This window comes from Protopterus annectens, chromosome 2.part0 (assembly GCF_019279795.1).
Source record: "Protopterus annectens isolate FY-2018-M chromosome 2.part0, PAN1.0, whole genome shotgun sequence".
Taxonomy (NCBI): Eukaryota; Metazoa; Chordata; order Ceratodontiformes; family Protopteridae; genus Protopterus; species Protopterus annectens.
The window spans coordinates 1,003,332,026-1,003,359,062 of NC_056728.1; the positions used below are offsets into that span (position 1 = coordinate 1,003,332,026).

Here is a 27,037-nt window from a genome sequence, read left to right on the forward strand (position 1 = left end):
AGAGGTGTCTTATTGACTGAGTAATTTGCCCGGCTGGCAGTTTACTCAAAAGGCAGTACAATGCATTTCTTGTCAGTGAGTTTTAATCTGTGACTTTGGTACCAGTCATTTGTCTGTGTTAGATGTTTGTGTCAAGGGGGAATCTATGATAGCTCCCAATTTGCAGCCATCTGTGAACTTGGTCAGCTAAAGGCCCTTGACATTAATCTTTACCTCTAAGAAGTAGATGCCAAATAAGAGCGCTCCCAGCATGGATCCCTGAGGAACCCTGCTGATGATTGGTCTTTTAATGGAAGTGGTATCCCCAACCCTAACTTCCTGGGTCCTATGAATGCTGAAGTTGACAAACCACGAAAACGTAGAGGTGCTGGAGATACAGGAAATAGTAAATCCAATTCGAGAGGTGAGAGTCAGTTTAAAATGCAAAAGCGTTTATTGTAAACAAAGTCACGTTAAACACTAAACAGGTGCTTCATGGAGGATTACCTGATAGCACTTTATTATTAACGGAACTGTTTAGTTTATCTTATTCCGTTACTATACAGGGTTTCTCCATGAAGCACCTGTGAAGGCTTACACTTTTATGGAAATTGCATCATAATATAACTCATAATGCATTTGGCCCTTTAAATACAAAGTGTTCATGTGCTTTTAAATAATTAATTGCTGACAGCTGTGAATTTGTATAAATGAAGTTGTAACAGGGGAAGTTGTTGTCTGAGGAAGTTCCGACACTGTTGGAACGAAAAACGCTGTTTAGTGTTTAACGTGACTTTGTTTACAATAAACGCTTTTGCATTTTAAACTGACTCTCATCTCTCGAATTGGATTTACTATTTCCTGTATCTCCAGCACCTCTACGTTTTCGTGGTTTGTCAACTTCAGCATTCAGTGTTTCACTTTAGTTCCTGGTTTCCTGGGTCCTATCTCTGATCCAGCTGACAATCCAGGAATTTGTAGGGGTTTAAGTCCAGTTTGAGTTTGTCAACTATACTCGAGTGGGGTATTGTATTGTATCACATGCCTTAACCAGGTCCAGGTGGGCAGAATGCACTGTTTTCTTGTCATCCACTGCCTTGGTGAACTTCTCAAAGATGTCCAGCAGATTTAGAGTCCATGACCTTCCCTTGAAAAAGCCAAACTGGGATGGGTCCAGTGTCTGAAGGTTGGCTATGTCTATGTTGATCATTTCCATGATTAATGGCTTTGCATATTAGATTAGTCAGACTAATAGAGTTCTAGTTTATAGAGTCAGTTGGTGGTTCACCTTTGTGAAGTGAGATAACAGCTGCAGGCCTCCATTCTCATGGTACAAAGCCTGTTTTGAGGTTAGTGTTGAAAGATGACGCAAGTGGTCCTGAAGGTCATGTTTCAAGCTATTTAGGAGGAATCCCAGAATATTGTTGTGGCCCATTGAGGCTGTGTTTTTGGCAAGCACTGCCAAGACCTGTTCCCTGTTAGGGGGACGCTGGTAGGTATTTCATGGGGGAGGCAGGAGAGGAGTGGGGGGATGACGTTTGAACCACATTTATCAGCCAGCAAATTCACTGTCACTCTGCTCAGTGAAGGTGTCACCACTGACCGCCAGTTCGCCACACTGATGCGTGCTGCCTTCGAGGTTTGGGGAATAGCTATAGAAGGGCTTGTGGTTGTATTTTTTTTTTGCCTGTGAGTCTATCTTGACCTCATAACTGGTCTTGATGGGATTAATTATTCCTCTTAGTTTTTGTTTAGTTTAATTAGAGAATGCATATCATTATGGGGGTTGCTCTTCCTGATTTCATCCAGGATTTTTTTCTTTTTTTTTTTTTTATGTAAACTATTAAAGTTAGGATTCCAGCAGTGTGGTTTGTTCTTAGAGTTTGTTTTGGGCTTACTTCCAGTAGGTGCATCAGCCTATACACAGCCACTTACGTGATTGTACAGAGTCTCTGTGAACAATTCCATACTGGTTGCTGTGAACTCAGGGATGTGAAGGGCTTTGAATTTTGACGAATATCATATAATAGGATGTAGTTTGCTTTGGAATAGTTCCTAACTGCTACATGGTTTGCTGGGGTTACCAAGTTGATTTTTATTTCATAGGAGACATCTTTATGGCCTGACCTCACCAGTGAGGATGTGACACTGTGGAGGTTGCAGCGCTCTCCCATATCGGTGAGTACCAGAATGTAACTTCTGGTGGGTTTGCGCACTAGCTTCTCAAGGGTATTTGTAATAATAAAGTTCAGGAATTATTGTGCCTGTGAGTATGAACATATGTTTCTAGTCATTAGAGGGTTGTTTGAGTCTCCCATCAACAGTGTATTTGATTTAATGGTGAGTGTCTCAAGTAGTTCTAGGTATAAGCTATTGGAGTCTTGGGACAAAGAGGGTGACTGTAGCTTGCTAGGAAATGGTATGGGACTTTGTTTATGGTGATTTCCATATGGATAAACTGCAGGGCATTGTCCTGTTTAGCTTGTTGCTAATACAGACTGAGATCTGGCACCAGTAATTTGTTTAGGATAAGGTTTCCTAGAGAATGGATGATTATTTTAGGGATTTATTGACTGTTCCCAACTTGCAGTCATCTGCAAACTTTGTCAAACAAAGATCCTTGGAGTTTGCTTGGACTTCTGAGAAATAGATGCCAAACAGGAGTGGTTCCCACATTGAATTATGTGGGACTCCATGAGTGACTGGTCTTTTTACAGAAGTAGCTTCCCCTGTCTTGACTTCCTCTGTCCTACCCGTGAGCCAGTTGGAAATCCATTAGGTGGCATAAGGGTTTATTCCTAATTTAGTAAGCTTTTCTACAATGCCACAGTGGGGTACTGTTTCAAAAGCTTTGGCCAAGTGTAGGTAGGCAGCGTGTACTATCTTGCCTTTGTCTCCTGTTTGGAACACACTTCTCTGAAGTCAAGGCTAATGTGGAAGGCCTCTGGATGACAAAGTTTGCCAATGACTGCAAGCTGGAAGCAATCTTTGAATTCCCCAATGATGTAGCTATCTGTCAAGAGGGTCTAGATCAGACAAATGATTGGTGCCAGAAACAGGATATAAAATGAAATGTGAAAAAATGCCTTATTCCTTTGGGAAGTCAGATATCTCAGTAAAACTGATAGCCAAATAAAAACTTCACAAAAGGAAACCCAGAGCTTGATTCACAGTTCCAACAATGTTTTGACTACTCCAAACAGGACACCAGCTATAAATTGCAAGCCACCAATGTAAAGAAAAGAATACATTTATTATAAAAGTACACAAACTAACTGCTTTTGTCGCCTATAATTACAGGACTTCCTCAGAGTTGAATAATTCATCAAAATTAGTCATATTTATAATCATTAATAACAATTAGTGATCAGAAATAATTATGGAGCCGCATTTGGAGTGTTCAACACGTCAGATTTGTGACTCAAGCTTTGGGTTTCCTTTTGTGAAGTCAAATATCTCTGCAAGCTGCAACATCAATAGCAAACCCCTAAGAGTAGACTTAGTGGTGAGAGATCTAGATATATAGACAGAGCCTGAACTTTGACTCCCATGTATTCACAGTGGTGAGGAAGTCCTTTTATGTGCCACAACTTATAAGTAAAGTTATGGTTTCCAGACACAAGGAAATTATAGTCCCACTGTACTCGGCACTCATTAAACCAATAATCTAGTACAATGTGCCATTTGGCATGTACTTGACTAGGCACTTACAGCAGCTGGAGCAACCTCAGAGATTCCTCACAAAGAAAATATGGGGTGTAAACAATATGTCCTATGCAGATAGACTAAAAGCCCTACCCCTTTACTCTGTCTCCTACTGACTATTAAGGGGTGACCTATGTCTGACCTACACGGCACTCACAAATCCAGCCCTGATGGAGTGCTACACATCCACAAGTCAAACAGCATGAGGGTCACTGGATCTAGCAATGTAAACTTAGTCAGTAACTCAAACAAAATATGCTGGACAGACAGTTATGTGTTTCAGAGATTTCATCTTCTTTGGAACAGGTTTCCTTTTCACATTAAGCAGAGCCCTTCCTTGGTCCTCTTCAAACACAATTTGGATGAATGGACAGAGAATTCCAAATTTACAGCTGGGGTAGTACCTATGTCCCTTATGGACATAGGCATTCTGTGAGATACTCAAGGCATATGCACAAATTCATGCCATCCTCTTGTCCCTATGGGGCCACATATTGGGTAAAATTGGGTTATATTGGCTAGGCTTGTAAGGACTGTTAAGCCATTAGCCTAGTAATCTCCTATGAAACTATTGCTTTGGTGACTTTTTTGAAAAAAGTCCACTATGTTAAGTAAGCATGACCTGCATTTGACAAAAACAAACTGGGGTGGGTCCAGAGTTTGGAGGTTCCTAAGTCTTTATTGATTACTTCCATAATAAGCTTTAGATATCAGGCTGGTCAAACTGATGGGTCTGTAGTCATCTGGGTGGGTAAGGGTATAACTGTTGCTGTCTTCCATTTGCTTGGTACAAAGCCTGTTTGGAGGCTGAGGCTGAGGCTGAACAGTGTCAGGTCATGGATAATTCGTAATTCATACTATTCAGGATACATCCAAGGATATTGTCATGACCCATAAATGCAATATTTTTGGCTTTTAAAAGAGCTTCCAGGACTCAGTCTTGTGTGATAGCTGGATCATACTAGATTCTGATATTTCTTGTGAGATATTCTGGAGTGGGGGATGGGGTGAAGATGGAGCTGATTTTATTGGGCAGCTAGTTTTCTATATCTTCAGCTTGAGTGTAGGCGGTGTCATTAACAATCAACTCAGTTCACTGCTGCCAAGCACTTTTGAGATTACAAACACAGTTGAAGAAGGCCTTGTGGTTGTCCTTATCCTAGGTGGCTATTTTTGCCTCAGGTTTGGCCTTGGTGATTTTAATTAAACACCTGAGTTGTTTATTTAAGGATGAGGTTTATAACATGGTCGGTGTTGCACTTCTTATTTTGGCCACAAATCTCTTCCTTTTGTTATAAAGCTTATTGGTATTGTGGTTCCAGATGGGATGGTTGTTTTTACAGTCTGCCATGCACTTTTGTACTGGGTACAGCTGCTTCTAAGCGGTTGTTTCCATGCTGGTGTAAGTTAGTGGTATACATTTCTGCATAAGCAGTACAGCTTTCTGGGTTTGTGGTGATTTGAAACTTGCCAGGGTATCAGAAGTTAGAAGTTTGCCTTGGAAAAATAAAAAAAAGTACCAGAGACAGTGGACATCTTGGGTTTTACTTTTATTTCAATGAAGACTGCTTTGTGGTCAGACCTGAAGAGTGATGAAGGAGCATCATTTCTCCACATTTGTGGGAACAGAGTCAAGGATGTTGTTTCCCCCTAGTGTGAGTACCCTGACTAGTTGGTTCAGAGTGTTTGTGTTAACATAATCTCTGGGCTTGCACACTAGTACTGGCATATACTTTATAATCTACAGCTGGGTGGTTGAAGTTACCCAGGAAGATGGTATTGGATTTAATGCTGAATGACTCTAGCTCATATAATTATGCAATAGGGTAACTCTGGGTCATACAGAACACCCTGCAGCTACTTGGAATATAGTAAGGAACTTTGCTGATGGGGAGTTAGATATGAAGAAGCTGCAGAGCATCATGCTACTTCATCAGCCTTAATGTGAGTATCCTATGGATGAAGACAGAGACACCTCCACCTTTCCTCCTCTTACTATATGGTACCTGCTCTAAATATGTAGAAGGTATTATAGCCACAACTATATCTTGGTCACTACACTGATGTCTACATCCTCTAAGGAGTGAAGTTTCTTGTTTAGGCTCCTAGCATTGATCAGTAGCATCTTTATAGTTTCCTTTGCTTGTTTCATTATGCTGGTAGATTTATGTGGTTGGCATTTTCTAAAAAAGCACTGTGGTGGTGGACAGCCATTCCCTAGTGAAGCAGCGTGGCCTGTTGTTCGTACTTTCCCAGGTTGACAGATGTTGTACACCCTTTGCATGACACCAAAAGCTAAGCCATTTTTTGTTTGTTTGTTTTTTGCTCATATTAAGGCATTATCCATGGGGAATGTAGGATGCTGCTTAATCATAGGGTCATACCTACCTGGGACATGGCCTGAGAACTCCATCACGTCTCTCTCTCTCTGTTCATATAGTTCAGGGAAGTACATCTCAAGGACTTGAGTGATCTGAAAAATCCTGGCACCAGACAAGCAACTGACCATCACCCTTTCCTTATTCAGCTTGGTGAGTTGTGCATCAGTATGACTTACAAAAGAGTCATCAATGAACAGAATATTGGATTGCATAGATGCCTGCATTATTTGCTCAACTCCCATGGCAAATGGACCCCTAGTGCTATGTGAGGTAGCGAGCCTAATGTTTCTAAGTGCTTTTAATGGTGCTTAATGCCCTTGTTACATTTCAGAGGTCTCTGTGGTTTGGCAAATTAAACTTTAGAAACTTGGCATATGACAGATTATGTGTTTTATGTGGGCTGTAGGAAGGTTTTTCTTGGGGAACTGCTTTCAATCCTGGTATTAGTGTTTTCTCTGTATGAGAGTTTGGCCTCCAGTCTCATTATATAATCCATATTTCTGACACATATTTCATTATGCTGTTTGAGTAAAAGGTAGTCATCAGACAGCATGAGACAATCCTACACTGTCTCAAGATACCCTTCTCAATCAGACTGGGTACAGAAATTGTGGGAAAGAGCTGGTCCATGATTTTGACAGGTCTGAGTTTGGGGACAGGGAAGTCAGTTCCTGCAGGGACAGGTAGTTGGGTTTAATTTTGGTGAACAGAGGGGACTATACCTGCTGGAGTAGGTAGTTTGGGGTATCTACTTATCTTGGATTGAGGGGACTACAATACTTGGCATGCCTTACTGAAGCCTAGAAAGTCTTATCTACACTCAAGCCAGTTTACAGTGGCTGCAGGTTTAGAGTACTGAAGTCAGTTTGGCTAGGCAGGCTTCTTATGGAAAAAGCTCTTCCACACACTACCCAGAGTTGACAGAGTCCTACATCAACAGCAGTGCACTGAGCACTGCTTGGCACAGGGTTTGGGAGACATGCCAATTCAATAAACTAGTCAAAAGACACAAATGTGAAGCAATTAAGTTTGGGATTTTAGGACTGCCACAAGCTGGATAAATTTAAACAGGACTTGAATAAATTACTCTTTGATCTTTGGGAAGGGGAAATAAGGATAAATAAATAGGTGTTTATGTTAGGATATGATGAACAAATAACAGTAAGAATGGAGAAAGTGATAAGTGTAATAATGATGGGAAGAAAAAATCAATAGCAAAGAAACAGACAAAAAGACAAACGCACCTACAATACAGTAGGTGACAAATACAGCTAATGGGGCAGCAAAGGTAAAAAGCAACCACTGCTAGTAAAGGTAATAGAACCCATACAAATTAATGGAGTTTGTGGGAGCAGACAGTACTAAATACAGAGTCAGAGCAGCCTGATTAAAGGGAGAAGGGCCCCATTTGTGGGTATTCAAGGAGAAGACCATCACATGGAAACATATAAAGGGACAAGAAAGAAAGATGATTTACAATAGGCTGAAATAAGTACTGGGAATTATCCTAATTGTAATAAAGGAAATCTAGCAACTAGGTCTAATGCTGGAAACATGCATGAGGATTGTCAGGGTATATGCACTAAAAGACGTGAAGTGTAAATGAAAGATGAAAAATACTGAATTCAAATAAAGGATGTGTACAAAAAGAAATAAAGAAAATGGAACTTAGGATTAGTAAACCTACTAAAGAGAAGGTTATGATAAACAAGTGGAATATGTAGAATACCAGCTACGAAGCTAATGTGAAAAAATGATTCTTAAATAGAATTGTAAATTAGCACACTAAATAGGAGATGATACATGGGTTAAGATAAAAATGTTGACCCTTGTTATTCCCCATCCACAGAACAGATGGTGGATACCCTTTTCTTGCTGAGGAGATTGGTAGGAAAGCTGTGTGTAGAAGCACAGGGATTTAAGATCTCTATTCAGTAAATGCATATGGTTTGTCTAGTGGTAGTGCATGAAAAGCAAGTTGAAATACATTACTGTTGTTATTTAATTTTCTTTCTTCACCATTAAACACTGGCAATGTGTACAGAAAGTGGCCATCTTTGGAAGTAGGAGTGAGGATGCATATTGTGTGCATGAAAAAAACAGGATGAAATGTCTCCCTTTTGAAATCTCAAGGCTCAAAATGCCAAGTCCCAAAACACTCAAAAAATAAAGAAACAAATAAGTAAACAGACAGGAAATACAAATGAAGAGTGAATATTGAAGATTGTGCTTCACCTTTAAAGTTGTTTTTTGCACTAGGGGATAACATGTTATTTGTGGCTATATGTTCTTTTTACTTTCATCCTAGTCCACCATCATGTAAGCTGTTTAGAAAAACATCCTGAAATGCACCAAAACAAGATAATGCCTGGAAAATTTAGTTAAAAAGTAAATCTCCCAGTCACCTCCAAGTATTTACAGAACTTGGGAATCTAGCCCAAAATGAAATCTACAAAGATAAAAATTCCTTTTATGCTAAGTCACAAACCTCCACTCATTCAAATCCTAAAATTTTCTGGAAAAATATCAACTCTATCTAACATCTTGGTAAACCCCAAACCCGCAATCCTTAACCAAACCTTCCTGACCATGAGGCCGCAAACTGACCAACACAGGCCAAAATCCCACCCAAAATCTACCCCACAACCTAATACCTCATACTATTAACAACAGTAGTCCCACCTTAATCCCTATCTCTACATCCTATATAAAATCTTTACTCCTCAAACTTAAGCCGTGTTCCCCCTCTTCAGACAAACTCCCCCCCCACTTCCTCAAGCTTGTTGCAACATCCATCCCCTATCCAGTCTCTATAATCATTAACAGTTCTATAAAAGAAGCCACCGTACCCAAAATCTGGAAATCCTTTTACATTATTCATCTTCACAAAGGAGGCAACTCTAATGATCCCTACCAATTACCGACCAATTACCATACTCTCCCCACAATCTAAACACTAGAAAAGTGTATTCACAACCAAATCCTTAAATATTTCCTACAAAACAACCTCCTCTACCCTACACAAAAATGGCTTCTGACCTCACCATAGCACCTCTACAGCCCTGCTATCCTTCACCCACGCCATTGCTGAATCTAGGAACAATAATAATTTAGTCTCATGTCTGTTCCCCAACTTATCTAAGGCATTTGACAAGATATCCCATTCCAAACTTCTGATTAAACTGGCTAACCTCAATCTATCCAGCTCAGCTCTCTCATGGATCTATAGTTACCCTGCCGACTGACTTCAGTCAGCTAAATGGCAATCTTCCTACTCTCCTTTCTTACCTATACAAACTGGTGTACCCCAAGGATCCATTCTTGGATCTCTCCTTTTTAACATCTTTACCAATGGCCTTCACTCCTCAACCTCCCTCTCCATCCTCATTCAGTATGCTGACAATTCCACCCTTATCACATCTGCTAACTTCATCACACTTCTCTAAACACACACACAGCAATCCTTCCATCATGTAGAAAACTGGGTAAAAATCAATCAGATTATCCTGAACCCCAAAAAAACAAAGCTACTTTTCTATCTCTCCAAAAATAAGGACACCTAAAGGATAATTTCTCCATCTCCACTCTAAATAACACAATACTCAATGTAGACAATCACACAAAATTACTTGGTACGAATATTGGTGACCAGTTAAAATTTGAGTTACATATTCACCATGCAAGAAAAAAACTGATCAAAAACTAGGCTTGTTATACCGCAACTCAAAATTTCTATCTGCAGTATCTAGACAATTCCTTGCCCAAGCCTACCTCCGCCCTAGCCTATTCTATGGTTCACCTGTCCTCAACAATCTTCAGTCTCCTGACTTGAACAGACCTACAACAAAATTGCCAAATTTGCAGCTAACTTCCCCAACTCAACCCACCACTGCCTAGCCCTCCATAAGCTTTAATGGCTTGAATTCTCCCATCACATAAAACTGTCCCAATTACAGCTAACCCACCGTATACTTAACAAACCCACTTCCTGCCCCCCCTCAAATATTTTCACACACTATTCCCCCCTACTTCTCCTCCGTAGCTCTGAGAAATTTCTTCTAGAAACATTTACATCTAAACTGAGCATAGGAAATCTCCTATATAAATCTTCCACAGCCTACCCCTCTAACCTACGAAACTTCACTCAAGCAACATCTTTCAAAAAAGAACTAAAATTATTCTTCCAAACTAACTGGATATGCCCATGCCAGGATCCCACCTGATCATCCTACTCCTGCCCCCATAAATACTGTATCATAATCATATTTAACTAACCTCTGAATTTCCTGTCTGGTTACTGCATAATCTTATGGCACTATGTATAACTACCATATATGACCAAATAACTATTCCAATTTCTGTAAGGCAAATGCCTTTCAACCATAATATGTATATTCCTTTGTTTACTTTCTGAGCTATGATATTTCTTATTATTGTATTAACGTGCTGTTTACTTATTTTTGTATTACTATTTATACATCTATTACTGGAGCTTTTCTCCTCAGGTCTCCACTGAAAATGGGCTATAACTGCTCAGATGGACCATTTAACAAATGTGAAATAAATACATAAATAAATAAAAAAGAACAGAATCTTACCCATGTTCCAAGAAACCCTGGGAGCATTTGTATCTGCAGTTCTGATGGAAATATGGACCAAAATGGGGGCACTCTTTGCAAAATAAAAATCATGGACTTCAAACTCCACCTGTTTAAAAACAGAAAAGGGATCATTCTTACCAAGAGTATAGGCAATTCTTATTGGTATGACCATGGAGACACATTCATGAATATAGACATCTGTATCTGCCTTGTAAATGACTAATTAAGGAGACATATTAGCAAGGTGGTTAGATCTGATATCTATATATACATACATATATATATATATATATATATATATATATATATATATATATATATATATATACATACATGTATACACATACATACATATATACATACATACATAAATAACCTTACAACAACAATTCTTGATATTAAACTTTAGTGGTCCAAAAATAAAGCACACAGCTGACATCCATGACAGTATACTGCAGATTCTGAAGTAGACCCATTTGCTCTTAAGGATACATCTGTGTTTCAGCTACATGGCTTCAGAATACCCACAACTTTTTTTTTTTAAAGTCTTTCTAGGTACATTCAAGCCAATCCCACTAGATGTAAACATGACATGTTTCAATCACTTGGTTTAGGGGGTCAACCTAACTATATCTGGCTCAAAACACCTAATAGCTTCTAGACCCAAGTTTTGCCTGACTCTTGTAAACCCAAGGTGATGTTTACATTAAGCTACTTTACTATTATACATCCTTTAAAATGTTAATTCATCCTTAGATTTTCCTAATCTGGTAATTAATCCAACTAGAGAGGTTCACAAGTAGTCTGTTAAAACCAAAATACCAAACTGAAACGCATTAAATAGAACCACCAGTACATTTTTTTACTTACATTGCTTATAATCTAAAGAGGGCAAATATCTCCTTTCTCTTACTTCACATAACCTCCTTAACCAAAGGCCTTTTCAGTAATATTAAGGTTCAACCCCCTTTTATTAATAAATGTTGCGGCTTTCCCTACAATGTGCCCTAGGTCATTATTTCCCCACAAAATCTTCCAGTCTGAAGTCACAGTTTTCATAATTTCAGGTGAATCTACTGAATGGGTCAAAATGAAGCATAAAGGGTGTTTTTCATCCTGAACCCTAACGTCAAAGTTTTCAGCTTCAAAATTGCAGCATATTCGCTTGTTTCTTTTTACAGTAACTTCTTCCGCAGTGTTCTGAAGTAAATTAAAGAATATTCTCTGCCACAAAATAACTGTATTAAGAGCTCATTTTAATCTCACATTGTTCCTTTTTTATATTAACCTACTAGATTTTACAAAGTGACTTTTACAGATTCATAGGTGTTTACTAGCCTAATGACCACAAGGGCCTTTTTAAGCCTAGCTACGCATCCCAAATCTCTGACAAGTGCTGATACCCTTGATAAGTGTAAGCAGGGGTTTGGGAGATGAACCATTTACAGGTTACCTGTTTCCATTAGAGGCACAAGTGCCAAACCAGGGATGAATTTCTGGTTTCCCATCCAATTGTCCAAGTTGCACTTGAATTGGGTTAGGGAGGAACTCTTCTTCACATGGATGGGGAGCATGTTTCATCGACATGGTAGTCTCTAGTACATATATATCTCTCCAGCAGGATCTATTTATATCATGGGCAATGTTTAAGTCTTTAGAACAGGTAATTCTGGTGCTGTTTGTTTTGTGGATATGCAGGAGGTCCATCACAGTGGGGTCTGACAATGCCCTATATGCCAGGCATAGATCTCCACTCAAAAGCCTGTAGGAGACAGAATACAGGGATAGGGCCTTGAGACGGTCTGCATAGGACATTTTATTTACGCCCTGTATTATTTTAGTGAGGAACCTCTGTGGACATTCCAATTGTTGGATATGCCTGTTTAGAAGCATAACAAAGGGGACATTGCACTCAATGATAGGTCTGATGAATGATGAATACAGTGGAACAGTGACTTCCTTGGACTTATATGCCATACCTTTGTTTATACATTGTGCAATACAGAATGATTTCCTCACCACTGTACACACATGATGGTCAAAGGCTATATTACTGTCTATGTGTGTTGTTAGATTTTATGAATATAAGGCTGAAATTAATTCTGTTGTAAATATGCTAAAAGAAAAAGCTTGCTTAAATGCAGAAACAGAGTTTAGTAATATGTGATCAGCAACCATACTGAATGGCCATGGCTTGGAAAATAAGGAACCTGCTGAATGGACATTTTCCCTTACAGACTTAAAAACAGGATGTATGCAAGAGCGAAAATGCAAAATCTGCTTTTAAAGAATGGACAATGACACTGCGGCAATGTGTTTCCTCAAAAATATGTTTTTCTGCATGGAAAACAGGACATGTTTATCAGCATTGGCACAAGAACATATGTTCTTATACAAAGATCCAAATAGAATACAGGATGTTCACACTGTCAGAACAATGTGTTTCCTCAAAAACATGTTTTTCTGCATGGACAACAGGACACTGTTATCAGCATTGGCAAAAGAACAGATGCTCTTGTACAAAGATCCAAATAGAATACAGGATGTTCACACTGTGAGAAAAGCTGGTCTCTTACAAGACATTGTTAAACAAGGAAGGTTAGTATTGTTTCTACAGGATGAGCAATTCTCCAAAATAGAATATCAAGAGGAAATGTATATGTATATGCATGACTAAAAGTGTATATAAAGAGCTGTATAAATCCAGTTATGTTAGAGGTATGGTAGGGACTTATTTGTCCTGAGGTAAATGTTATATCTCTCACATCATCTGTACTATATGAGAAGCAAAGTTGGAACAGTACTTTTAAGCTGCAACGTTAGTACATTTGGTTTATTATAAAAAGTTATTTGTTATTGCTCTAAAGTTGATGCTGCAAAGTATATTCTCGCATCAGTGTATATTCTGCAAGTTTCTGTATGCAACATGCTGTAAATGCAAATATAACCAAACTTTGAATTTTAGCAGAATCCAGCCAGCAAGACTGAGTGTCTTAAGAACACTTCAAATCCATCACACCAAGCAGTAAGAGCATCCATATAATTTTTCATCTGTCCCTAAGTCCCTGACTACTGGGGTTAGCTCTAATGGGTGTGCTGTCGATATGATAGTTACCAGGGATGGATGACTTCCCAAATGATACCATTATGCATTTCTTGGCATTTAGTTTTTGTCCATGGCTCTCACACTAGTTGTTTGTCTGTGTCATCCCCTCCTGGAGAACATTTGTGTCAGTGTGAGATTCAATGACAGCTCCTAATTTGCAATCATCTGCAATTTTCATCAGCCGGAGTCCACTGACATTGGTCTTGCCTTCTGAGAAGTAAATGCCAAAAAGGAGCAGTCCAAGAGTGATCCCTGAAGGACTCCATTTATGACTGGCCTCTTTGTAGAGGTGGACTCCCCAATTCTAACTTCCTGAGTCCTGTCTATGAGCCAGTTGGCTATCCACCAAGTGGCATACAGGTTTGTACCTAACCTCTTGAGTTTGTCAACAATGCCCAAGTGGGGTATTGTGTCAAATGCCTTGGCCTGGTCAAAGTAGGCAGTGTGAATGATTTTGCCCTCATCCATTGTTTTAGTGACCTTCTCAAAGAAGTCCACCAGGTTGAGTAGGCATGATCTGCCCTTGACAAAACCAAACTGGGTTGGGTCCAGTGTCTCGAGGGTTACTATATCTCTGCTGATCATCTCCATGATAATTCTTTCCATGGCTTTACATATAAGACTAGTGAGACTTACGGGTCTGTAGTTTCCTGGTTCTGTAGATGGCTCACTTTTGTGCAGAGGGTTGACTGTTGCCTTTCTCCATTCATGAGGCACAAAACCTGTTTGGAGGCTACTGGTAAACAGCAATTCATGAGGCCCTGATAGGTTATATTTCATGCTATTTAGAAGGCATCCTGGGCTATTGTCTGGGCCTATTGATGCAGTGTTCTTGGTCTTAGAGAGAGCATTAAGGACCTGTTCCCTAGTGATAGTAGGGGGAGTTATATTTGATGATATTTCCTGAGGGAAGTTTGAGGGGGAGAGAGGGGTAAAGTTGGAGCTGAAGTTATCACCCGGGAGGTTTGCTATGTCTTCCGGCTCAGTATAGGTGGCTCTTTTTACAATGAGCTCTGCGCACAATTGTGTATTGCCTTTGAGGTTGTGGATATAGCTAAAGAATGCTTTGTGGTTATCCTTGGCCTGACAATACTTTTATTACATGTATTGAGTGACAGCTCGGATAATGCAAATATAAATTTGCAAAAGCCCTTTTACTGCAAACTAATGGGCACATCTCTTTACTAACAGGAATATCTAAACAAATAATGCTATTAAAATCTGCTAAAAAAGTAAACTTTAAAGTGTGGTACTTTTGTTTAAAATGTTAATAAATTCACTAAAGATATCTTTTATACCATCACATAAATAACAGTTCTCTATAAAGCGTGAATATAAACACAGTCTGTTAAACTCATAAGTGGGGGCTACAAGTGCTTCCTTTGCCACTTCATTAAGCTAGTGAAAATAGCTGTTGTTTAAGATAAAACAATTGTTTTCTAACACCATTTCTAACAAAGAACTAAGACAATTCTACATTTTAGTGGCATATTCTAACTTTTTGACAAAAAAGTCATGACTCTATCCACTCCTTCACTGGCAAGGATGCACATGTACTAAGAAATTATGTCAACAGCACCCATCAAAGTCTTTTTGCTTATGCTTAACCTTTCGGCATGCCTGATATCGCTTGGCTTGGTCCAAAAGGGCCAAAAATCATTTATGTGAGATGGAATAGGGCTCATACAAGGCTGTAATTTCTTGCCTAAACACAACGTTGATGGTTCAGGTTTTTGTATTAGGGCCACAAGGGTGAATTTAACTCTTTTTTATGCATCTTTGTAGTCCTAGTCTTGGGTGAATGACCATTACAAATTCCAAAGTGTACATATCACATTCACCATTAGCCAAAACATCTAACAGACCATCACATCTCCTATACATTACACCTAGCTGGTGTCTACAGAGTTCAACATATGCAATCTTGGTATTTAACAATTCTAACATTGTCTAATTGTAGTTATCTGTAGTTTTATTTTTTTTATGTTAGAACAGGTAATTCTGGTGTTGTTTGTTTTATGGATATGCAGGAGGTCCATCACAGTGGGGTCTGACAATGCCCTATATGCCAGGCATAGATCTCCCCTCAAAAGCTTGTAGGAGACAGAATACAGGGATAGGGCCTTGAGATGGTCTGCATAGGGCATTTTACTTACACCCTGTATTCTTTTAGTGAGGAACCTCTGTGGACATTCCAGTTGTTGGATATGCCTGTTTAGGAATATACCAAAGGGGACATTGTACTCAATGATAGGTCTGATGAATGATGAATACAGTGGAACAGTGACTTCCCTGGACTTAGATGCCATACCTTTGTTTATACATTGTGCAGTATAGAATGATTTCCTCACCACTGTAGACACATGATGGTCAAAGGCTAGATTACTGTCTATGTGTGTCCCTAAGTCCCTGACTATTGGGGTTAGCTCTAATGGGTGTGCTGTCGATATGATAGTTACCAGGGATGGATGACTTCCCAAATGATACTATTATGCATTTCTTGGCATTTAGCTTTAGTAAGCCTGTTTTGGTCAACTATGTATTTCTACTCATTTACCTTATACATAAATCTTAAGTCCCACCTATTTCACCCAGCAAAATATTTGTCCAAATGGTAGTTGTCTGATCACTGAATATGTCAATTTTTTTAAATTATCTCCAACTTGCCATAAATTTTTATATCTGGTAAGAATGAGACTTTCACTTCTTAAGGGATCAGAAGAAGCTTCCAAGAAAATCTAATCTTCTGCTCCAGTAAAAAAAAAAAATGAGGTACGTATCCTCTAAACAGTAGGAAAGGCCTCCCTACTTGGACTTAACATGAGACTGTGTGATACATATAGTATAAGCGGTAGGGAAAAAACATTTCATGGCCTTCATTTTTTGTTGAAACTCTAAATTCAGGCACATCCATGATTGTAAATGCTTTGTAAACTGAGATTTAACAACCTTGAATGTTGGATATATCGAGCTCTCCAAGGGGAAGGTCATTATTACCTCAAGTAAGTTATTTGGTTAAAGGATTCCATTAATTAAAAACTATTGTGCAGCTCCAGTGAGGGGGAGTAGTTTAGTCTCATAAATTCCATTCTACTTGTGTTGACCTTATAACCCAGGGCATCCCGAAGGTATCCATTTGATATTCCAAGAATGGTTAATGCAGGTCCAGGAATAGCAAGACTGAATGACCAAAAATGTGGACTTACATATACTAAGTCTGAGATTGACATTTCTTAGAGTATTTCCTCTTCTCTGAGGTAAGGCAGTCTTGGAGTTAGTAGATATAAGCTTGAGGATGTGCAGGGGCTTGTCCCCCACATCAGTGGCTACAGGATTAACTAGTTCCCCTGAAAAAAAACAGCTTTAAAGGAAAACAGCAATGTTGAGCATTCGATCTTCTGTACTTTGGGACTTTTTTTCATAATTCCAGAGCTAGAATTTATGAGTCTGACAATTAAATTAGGTAGCTGAACTCCAAAAGATGCAATTCCCACAAATTCCCTTGGTAACTGAAGTATAATATGAAGTCATGTACCTCAACAACATCATCAAACCCCTTTTTCTCATGTTTCTACATGGGGCCATGGTGTCGCATAAACTTTTGCCACCTTTCTGGATTCAGTGACACTCTCCTACCTTCCTCACCAGGCATATCTGAGTATCACAGGTCTTCTTTCACACCTCTAAAATACATCCTTTTTTCCTCTCGTCTTCTTCCGGTTTCTCCCAAACCTCTTCATTAAATCTTTTTCTGCATGTGTGCCCAAACCACTATAATCTGCTCTCTTTAATCCTTTCTACAATTGGAACTAGTTTGGCTTTTCCTCTGCTGCCATCATTTCTTTGACTGTCTTATAGTGTGCATCCTACCACCTGTCTCAGGCATTTCATCTCCCTCACTTCTAGATTCCTCAACTACTCTACCTTCACAGTCCAGGTTTCTGTACCATACAGAAGTATTGGTCACATCAATGTTTTATACACCTTACATTTCAGCTTCTTTGGTATCCTTCTGTCACATATTAACCTTCACCCTTTCGGCCAGCTGTTTGCAGCCTCTCTGATAATAGCTTTGACCTCATTGTTCAGACTTTCCTTCTCCTCAACTCTTATACATTCACTCCAGTCAATTTCCAGGTCTTCAGCTTAGTCAGGGTCATAGGAAATTGGATTAGTTTAACCCTTTATGCAGATCAACAAATCATCTTCATAAAGATATAAGCTAATCTAACTTCCTGGAACTACATAGTCTGGATCTAATATAAACTTCAATCTAATTTCTAGTAGTTTACAACATAATGCATATTAGAGTAGGAAGAGGAGCTATCCTGTCTAGAACTCCATTGTAACTCTATTCGTAGACACAGTAGTGTTAACTTAATTCTAATCTTCAAGCTATTTTAAGGGGATTGTATCAGCTTAAGTAACCTCTTTGGAAAGTCAACTGTCTCCAGACCAGTAAATAGAAATGCTCAGTTAACTGTCTGCATCCAGGCTAAAATAAGGATCTTTGCATTGCAGAGGCACGCGGTATAAGGAGGGAGACCTTTATCAGATTTATTAGATTGCTAAATGTGATGTGACTCAACACAGACCCTGTTTGGTCTAGATGACCAAGATGAGGGAGCCAATCCTATTAATTAAAGTTAACACTTTGCACTTGTGGTTCAGAATGGAAATAGATTGGTACAATCCAACAAGCAAGGAGTCATTTTCAGGCTTCAGTACTACTATAACTGTAGCCTGTTTCTACAAGTTTGGCACTCCCCTGTCAGCATAAACTTCTTTCACTAGCCTGATAAAATTATATGTGAATGTGTCCCCTTCAGCCTGGTAGATCTCCAATAGTAGCCCACTCTGCGGTATCGGCGTTGGATATTACTGTACTGATGTAGCTTACACAAAGCAATGCATGTTTTACTGTCAATGAAGATGGATCCCTGGCTATCCCCTGTAGAAGGAAAACAGCATTGGAGAGACAAGAATCTAACCAAGTAAGCAAAACTGAAACATAAGTAAATACTATACAAATTCCTGATTACTTACAGAAAATGCAAATCGTCTTTACATCTGCATTACAGTATCACCATCAGTCATTTTTGAACCATGCTATAAAACTAGGAAGCAGTTTTTAACCACAGAAAAACTTTTCTGTTCAGTGCTGTAACCCATTAGACCAAATACCAGTTTACTGTGTTTCAGACAGGCGGTAATGGAAGTCGACAAACTCCCTGGAAACAAGTTGTCCAATTTGGTTATTTATTTATTTACTTGTATATTTTAAGTAACAAAACTGCTTTTTCTTATTCTGATTTTAGCCACAATAAACCTAAATTGCTTGAGGCTTACAATCATCTGGTCAGACTATTTATTTATTTATTTATTATTATTTTTTTAACCAAAAGCAAACATAGGCTGGTGTCTGCAATTGGGGGTCTTATATCCATTCCTTTTATGATATGCCTAGGTAAACTCTACATGTGAACACCTCAGGCTTAAGCTGGCAACAGCACATGCTGGGGTGAACAAAGGCTAAGACAGTTTATTGAAGCCATATGTTTGAAGATGGGGTCATAAAACAAAGTGTGCTGAATCTGAAGAAAGGATCAGTTTGCAAAAATAACTGTCATTCTGTGATGGCTGAAAACCTGACCTTTCTTTTTTTTTATATGTGGTGATCTCAGCACAGGCACCCATATCATATAGATTTATAAAGTAATCTTACCTCTGTCATTTCAGAAGGCCATGTATTAACTATCTGAAGTGCATCTTCAAGAAGAAATTTTTGTCCGACTGTGGTTGTCGAAAACTGTTTTGTGGAAGTGATATTCTATGAATCACATTGTGTCTGTAACCAATTTCCCACTGTCCAGACTGTGTTGCATTACTGTACTATATGACTTTCATGAACCACCTGAAAGTTCTAGGCCTTTCATATTACAAATGGATTATACTGAGTCTCAAATTCTAAACATGAAGGTTGATTTTACAGCTGTTTGTATATCCCCTGGGGCAGCCATATATATGTTATAAAGACATGTGTCTGGAGTCTGAAGTGTTTCTCCCCAGGCCTTTGATGAAAATTGGCTTATTCCAAGTCGGACGTTCCCGGTAAACAAATGTTAAATGAATAATGTATATATACACACACAATATATATATATATATATATATATATATATATATATATATATATATATATATATATATATATATATATAAATGCCAAACTTTGATGTCATTAACATCGACACAAAATAATTGAAATACAACTAAGTATGCTCAGATTTATAACCTCATAGCACGTACTATAAAGCCATGTTTCTTTACAAGGGGGCAAGCCATGCCATGTGGGGCTGCACGCCTACACTCCCTGCTAATTATATTTTCCAACTCTGAGATCACATAATATTGAAGAAAAGGCATATTCTCCAACCCTGGTATTGTAGTGATCTTGCACAACTGTCAGTCAGCTATTTTATTGACAAAATTTGTCAAAAAAACAGTAAGTGATGCTTTGACATATATAAAATATAGGCTGCAGTCACCCATAAGTAATGTTACCTATTTGCCTTTTGCAGTTTGAACAAGTTCTCACCATAAATAACAGTATTAATGACATGAAGCATACAGAGAGTTCCCTGAGGTCTGACATCACCTACAAATTCTTGCAATAATATCAATACTAGATTTTAAAATACATTTACTGTAGCACTGGACAGAATGAATCTGATGTAGTAATTCCCCCCTCCTAACCAGACTGAAGAACAAAGAGCTAATAATGACAAACTTTACCTCATAATTGCGTCGCTCAGTATGACTGCTATTTGGTGGCTGATAACCTATTAGCATCTCATTCAGATCCCTCCACGAGAAAGAGGTGATTGGTTTGGTATGATCAGCCAGATGAGTGATATAACCATCTTGAGGTGGCTTGGTGATGTTAAAGATCAACAAGGATTTGGGTGTTTCACTGTCTTCGGCATCCAATGCACTCGTTGTTAGTGGGGTCAAGATAAACTGATCCACTTCCAGAATAAACATGGACATGAAGGCTGCCTTGGGGATCTGGTTAGGAATGGCATCCTTTATTTGAACTGAGATCCAAGAATGCTCAGTCTAAAACAGCAAAACAAAATGAGAACAGCATTACACCTCTATCTGGCACAACAGTTCAAATAACAGAAAAACAAGTCAGTCAATCATAATACAATTAAGCTACAAGGATATGGTTCTTGTCTACTCAATGCATATTCATAACATCACTTTTCTTAGAAACATGCATGTTCAAAAAGGGTCTATTCAATCATGTTACTGAAGTCATATGAGACATTTTGAAATTCTGCTTGAATGTTATCATGCGATGTTTCAGTATCTGAGACAGAATTATGTTAACAAACCATTATAGACAAGTGAACGTCTAACTGTCATATACTGTACAGAGACTCAGGTGGGGATTATTTCTCTTGTTTAACTGCTAAGACTTGCCTGTTACCAGCACAGGTTTTTAAACCGGCTTTGGAAACCAATTTGCTACATGCAGTGCTAGTAAGTATGAACCACAAAAATCAGCAACCAAAACTAGTAAAACAAAAAAAGCACAGCAGTGTGTAGAATCCCAGGTCACAAACTTTAATAAAATAAGTGCTTTCATCAGGTACAAAAACCAAACTTCTTCAGATAATGAAAAAAGTTATCTGACCTTCTTATACCAGATTTGAAATAAATCATGGTCCAACAGCCAATGACTCTAAAACAATGATTAAAAATGCAAATTGCAACCTGCAACCCTGATAGTAACCCTTTGTTTACCAAAATCTTTAAACATGTAAGAAAATAAAACATTTTTTTTAAAAACATATGCATTAAATAATCTATATGCTTATAGGTGTATAAACAACACACAGACATTAATACTTGCTGACAAACATGAATTTAAAAACTGTACTTGTTATCTTTCAAACTGTTTTAATTTTAAAGTGCTAGAGATGAAATACTGTCATTCGGTCCAGGGGGAAACATGCATTCAAATAAATTTGCCACCAAGTTTCCTTTTGTTACAAGTATAGTTTCAAAGGACCATTAGTGTGAAAATAGTCAGTGTGGTAACTGGCTTGTAGAGCTTACTTTACAGACCATTTCTTTATAAAGGAGTTTGATTCAGTGTGAAACGCCTATTGCATTCTGTACATTGATTGTTACTGTAAACATTGCAAAGAGGGCTGGCAGTTACTTACACATTCTTCACTCATAGTCCTTAATGGTCTGCAGTTTTACCCATAAATTATTTCATATCATCCTGCTGATGTACCACTACATGTAAGGGGGTGGGGAGGCAGTGGTAATTCTGAACAAGGAAGATGATGTGTAAGAGAACCTAGACCACCTTAGTTATACTTCTTTTCTACAAAATCATACTTACTGACCTGTTGCAGGACATGAACAAGAGTCAGATGTCTTATTGCATGTAGCCATACAAGAAAGATTAGTTAAAACAAGTTGACACAGTACTTTCTACTTTAATGCCCCTTCAACAATTATATATTCATTATGTAGTATATGTTACCCGCCAGGTCAGGAAGAAACAGGTGAACATTGTGGGTTCTTTTTCAAGCAGCTTTATTATATACAAACACATCATAAATGAAGCTGAGTAACTTTAACTTATAAATAAACTAGCTAGCATGCGCATAGATGTTAACATTCTGGTTGCACCTTCAAAATGGCACTGAAGATAACATGTGCTTGGAATTTATATGCATACAGACTTTAGAAATGCTTCTTAAAGTTATAGCACACCTGTTATTCTACATCCTCTTTGAGAAATGAGTCAGACATTGTCACCGGTACTAATAAAGATGCAATTCACACAGGAATAATTTTCAGCATGCAATTATACAAAGCTAGGTACATATATACAACTATATCCAAGTTGCTGTGTATTTCATACTAGGCTTTGAGATGCAACCATATCATGTGACATAAAATTTAGCATCTGGTTTAGCAACTGGGATTGTCTCTGCTGACTGTTCAATCTTAGGAACCCTGGGATCATCTGCCAGAACAGTATCAGGAGTCAAGACATGTTCTGGAACAGGAATATCATCTGGATTGCTCTGAGATTTAGTCTTTATCATGGGAACAATATTGCAATGTCAGTTCTGCAACAGGAAGAAGATGTCTGCAATTTTCTCCTGTACTCCACACCCTTAGATTTAACAAAATAGGATCTCGGCTCTGCACATATACTCATTACTTGACCAATCTGGTCAAAACCTTTCACTGTTTGTATCCTCACTATCTGTCCTTCTTTCAATGGATGAAGAAATCTGCTCGATTTGTCATAGATGGACTTTTGAAAAGAACGCTTCCTAAATAACTGGGCTCTGATAGCTTTGTTGTTTTTAGCTTTAGGCCTCAATACACTAGAACTGATAGAACTGATAGGCAATGTTGTTCTGGTTTGCCTGGATAGAAGTCTCTGAGCAGGTGAGCCAAGAATATCATCACAGGGTAAGTTTCTGAGATTGAGTAAATTCAAAAAAAGCATTTATATTATCACACTTTGACTTCTCAAGTAATTGCTTTGGACAGTGTACTGCACTTTCAGCAAGTCCATTTGATTGTGAATACTCTGGACTACTAGTAACATGTACAAAGTCCTACTCTGTTGCAAATTTCTGAAACAACTGACTGGTAAATTGGGTACCATTGTCAGAGATTAATTTCTGTGGACTGCCATGGACTGAGAAATTGTTTCAACTTAGTGATGACTGTAGTAGAAGTTAGATTAGGTAGTAGATCGATCTCAAACCAATTTGAATAAGAGTCTACTATTACTAAGTAATGATGATTGTTTCACTCATTTTATGTCAATAGCTACTATTGACCAAGGTAGTTCAGGGATTTGACAGCTGAAGTGGCTCTTTTTGCAAATGTGGTTTAGTACTATTACATACTGAACAGGAAGAAAGCACTCTATCAATGTCTTTTGCTAGAGAAGTCCAAAACACAAGTCCTCTCACCCTTCTCTTAGTGGATTCGGAACCTAGGTGACCATGATGCAAAATCTAGATATACTCTTGTTGTAAGGAAGCAGGAACAACAATTTTAGGACCTTTGAAAATAATGCCATCTTCAATCAACAACTCATCTCTGTAAGAAAAGTAAGGTTGCACATCGGGTGGTACACTAGATTGCTTTAACAGCAATCCAGCACTGATGTAGTGATTGAGCTTTTGCAAAACTGGATTAGTCACTGTATGATCTCATAGCTCATCAAGTCTTGTGGTACAAAAATTATGTACTTCCATGACATCAAAGTCAAAATTATGTGTCAAGCTGTTCCATTGTAGTTCTGGGTGATCTGGATAAGGTACCAGCCAGATAAAGAAGTGTGCCTTTCTTATAGATGATTTTGAAGTTGTACTTTTGCAATTTAAGCATCATTCTTTGTAATCTCGCTGGAGCTGAATGCATAGGCTTCTTTAAAATAGTAACCAAAGGTTGATGATCAGTTTCAATCTGGATATCTCGACCATAGATATAATCATGAAACTTGGAACATGCAAACACTATTGCCAAAAGTTCCTTCTCAGTTTGAGCATATTGCATCTCAATCTGGGTAATTGTTCTAGATGTGTAGGCTACTGGCCTGATGTCTTGAGTAATAACTGCACCTAAACCAAATTTTGAAGCATTACAGGAAAGAGTTACTGATTCATTGACATCAAAGTACCTTAATGTTGGTGGGGTAGCAATTTTCTGCTTAATAACTTCAAATGCTTCCTGGTGCTGTTCTAGCCAATACCATGTAACATTTTTACATGTGAGCTCTCTCAAAGGCACTGTCATTTCACTGTAGGCTGGTATAAACTTGCCTAAATAGTTGACCATACCAAGAAAACCATGTAGATCTTGCACATTATCTGGTGCTGGCATTTCAAGAATGGCTACTTGCTTGGACGGGTCTGGTCTCAAGTCAAATACTTGTAAATAAATGATCTACATATGTAACTTTTGGTAATCTGAATGTGCACTTCAGAGGATTGCGCTTACTTCACATGCTCTGTCTAGTATTAAGCTTAAAGTTCACTTCACATGCTCTGTCTAGTACTCTCTTAAGATTTCTGTCATGCTCTGCCTCACTACTGCCTCTGACCAATATATTTATCTACTATTATGGCACAAGGATAACCTGAAAAAATTTTCTCCACTGCACACTAAAAGACTTATTTATTTATTGGCATTTGTTTACCGGGAAAGTCCACTGGGCCAAGGAAGTCCTTTTTCAATGGAGGCCTGGGGAGAAAAGCTCCAGAAAGTTATAAAAAGATACTCAAAAATCATTTACAGAAATTACAAAACACAAAAATTATTGGAGAAATTACGGTTAGCATTGCTGCCTCACAGCAAGTGGTTCACTGGTTCGATCCTCGGCTGGGGTGCCTTCTGTGTGGAGTCTGCATGTCCTCCCTGTGGTCACATGAGTTTCCTCCAGGTGCTCCGGTTTCCTCCCACATCCCAAAGACATGCTGTAGGTGGATTGGATACTCTAAATTGGCCCTAGGAGTGAGTGCGTGCATGTGTGTGCCTTCCATGGAAGGTTGGGCGCCGGGGTGGCAACTCGACACTGTAAAACTCCACAGCCAATCATGAGTGGACAGTTGATCTGCTGTGGTGACCCCTAACTGGGAAAAGCCGAAAGAAGAAGAAGAAGAAGAAGACAAAAAGTTAAAAGAGAAAAAAAAACAAATGCACAAAACTTATTTGCAGATATTACATAAAAAGTTACAAATTTCAAAAGATACTCATTAAAATTAACCTAGAGTGAACTAGACATGCTACAAATTTTCTGACATGAAGGCTGACCATCATCATGGTCACAGATACAATAATATGAAGATATAAAGTAGAAGAAATATGTTAGGATGAGACAGTAGAATGCAGCAGGAGGGTTATAGGTCAATGAAGCCCAAAAATAAGATAGCCAGGGAGAGAGTATGGGTGAACTAGAGGTTGGCTTGAAGGTAGAGGTAGTTACTAAATAAAAATAATGGAAGAAGGGAATGGAGAATAGAATAAGGAGAGAAGGGAGAGAGATGGAAGAGGGGAAGGATTGAGAGGGAAGGGTGTACAGAGGAGAAATGAAGAAAAAGAGAGAAGGGGGAATGTGATGAAAGGAGAAGGGTAGTAGAGCTAAGTGGAGGTATAAGTAGGGCTAATGAAAGTAAAAGTTCTACTGATAAAATAAAAGGTATATTAGAGAAAGGTGAGGGCAGACAAGTTTAGGGGTATAATGATTGATTTAGGTAATGCCTGAGAGAGAAGAGCAACAATTACATACCCACTTGGAAAGAATGATTGTGTAGCACGGTTTTAAAAATGGAAGGGCTTTCTTGTAAGCAGATAGAAGGGGGTAGATTGTTCCAGAGTTTGGCTATGCTCCAAGAGTATAATAGCTGACCTGCAGGTAGCTTGGGTTTATGGAACTGAAGAAGATACTAATGTTCAGAATGAAGAGGACTAATAGGATTATAGAGGGAGAATAAAGAACTAAGTGCAGGGCAGTTCTAAGGCTTATGTATTAATTTATGTGTGGCTGTAAGTTGAAGTAAGAGAAGGTGATGGGGAAATTCCAGCCACTGAAGTTGTTTTTGTGCAGTGCAGTGATTTGTTGAGTGGTGACTATTAGTAGAAAAGTTAGCTATCTTGTTATAACATACTTCTAATTTAGTCTTCTGGGAGGATTGCTGGCTTGCTAATAAAAGTGTGCCGTAACTTAGAGTGGGAAGAAGGAAAGATTGTGCTATAGTTTTTTGGAGGGGAGGGAGAGGAATTTATTGTGTCTATAAAGAAGCCCAAGTTTTTGTGGGTCTTGCTGATATTATTTTGAATGTGAAGATTGAATTTAAGGTTCTCATCAATTATTATCCCTAACAGTTTAGTACAGGTGACTAACTCAATTTTTGTGGAGTTAAGCGAGAGTATTTCATATTTCAAAGTTGGTTTTATGAATGGAATATATTATAAGTTTGGTATTTTTGTGATTTAAAGAAAGGTGTTTTTTATGTAGCCAAGTTTCCACAGTAGTGAATGCAGTTTGCTTCTGTTGCTTTAAAATGTTTGAGTTTTGGGCAGAGCAGACTATAGTGGAGTCATCTGCGTACTAGACTGTGGGACTTTGGTGGATGACTCAGTGAAGATTATTGATGAAGATATTGAACAAAGAGTGGACCAGGGGGGTATGCCTGCAGGGTTGTGAA

At 38.5% G+C, this 27,037-nt stretch overlaps 1 protein-coding gene across 1 annotated transcript in view; it reads right to left on the minus strand.

Annotated features, from left to right (window-relative positions):
- FREM1 (FRAS1 related extracellular matrix 1) overlaps nucleotides 1-27,037 on the minus strand; it is a 1,066,140-nt gene that overhangs the window by 758,796 nt on the left and 280,307 nt on the right. The window contains exons 7-8 of the mRNA XM_044060374.1: nucleotides 20,568-20,891; nucleotides 10,664-10,772 (exon numbers count right to left, since the gene is read on the minus strand). Of these exons, the coding sequence (XP_043916309.1) occupies nucleotides 10,664-10,772; nucleotides 20,568-20,891 (433 nt within the window). The remainder of the gene's footprint in view (nucleotides 1-10,663; nucleotides 10,773-20,567; nucleotides 20,892-27,037) is intronic.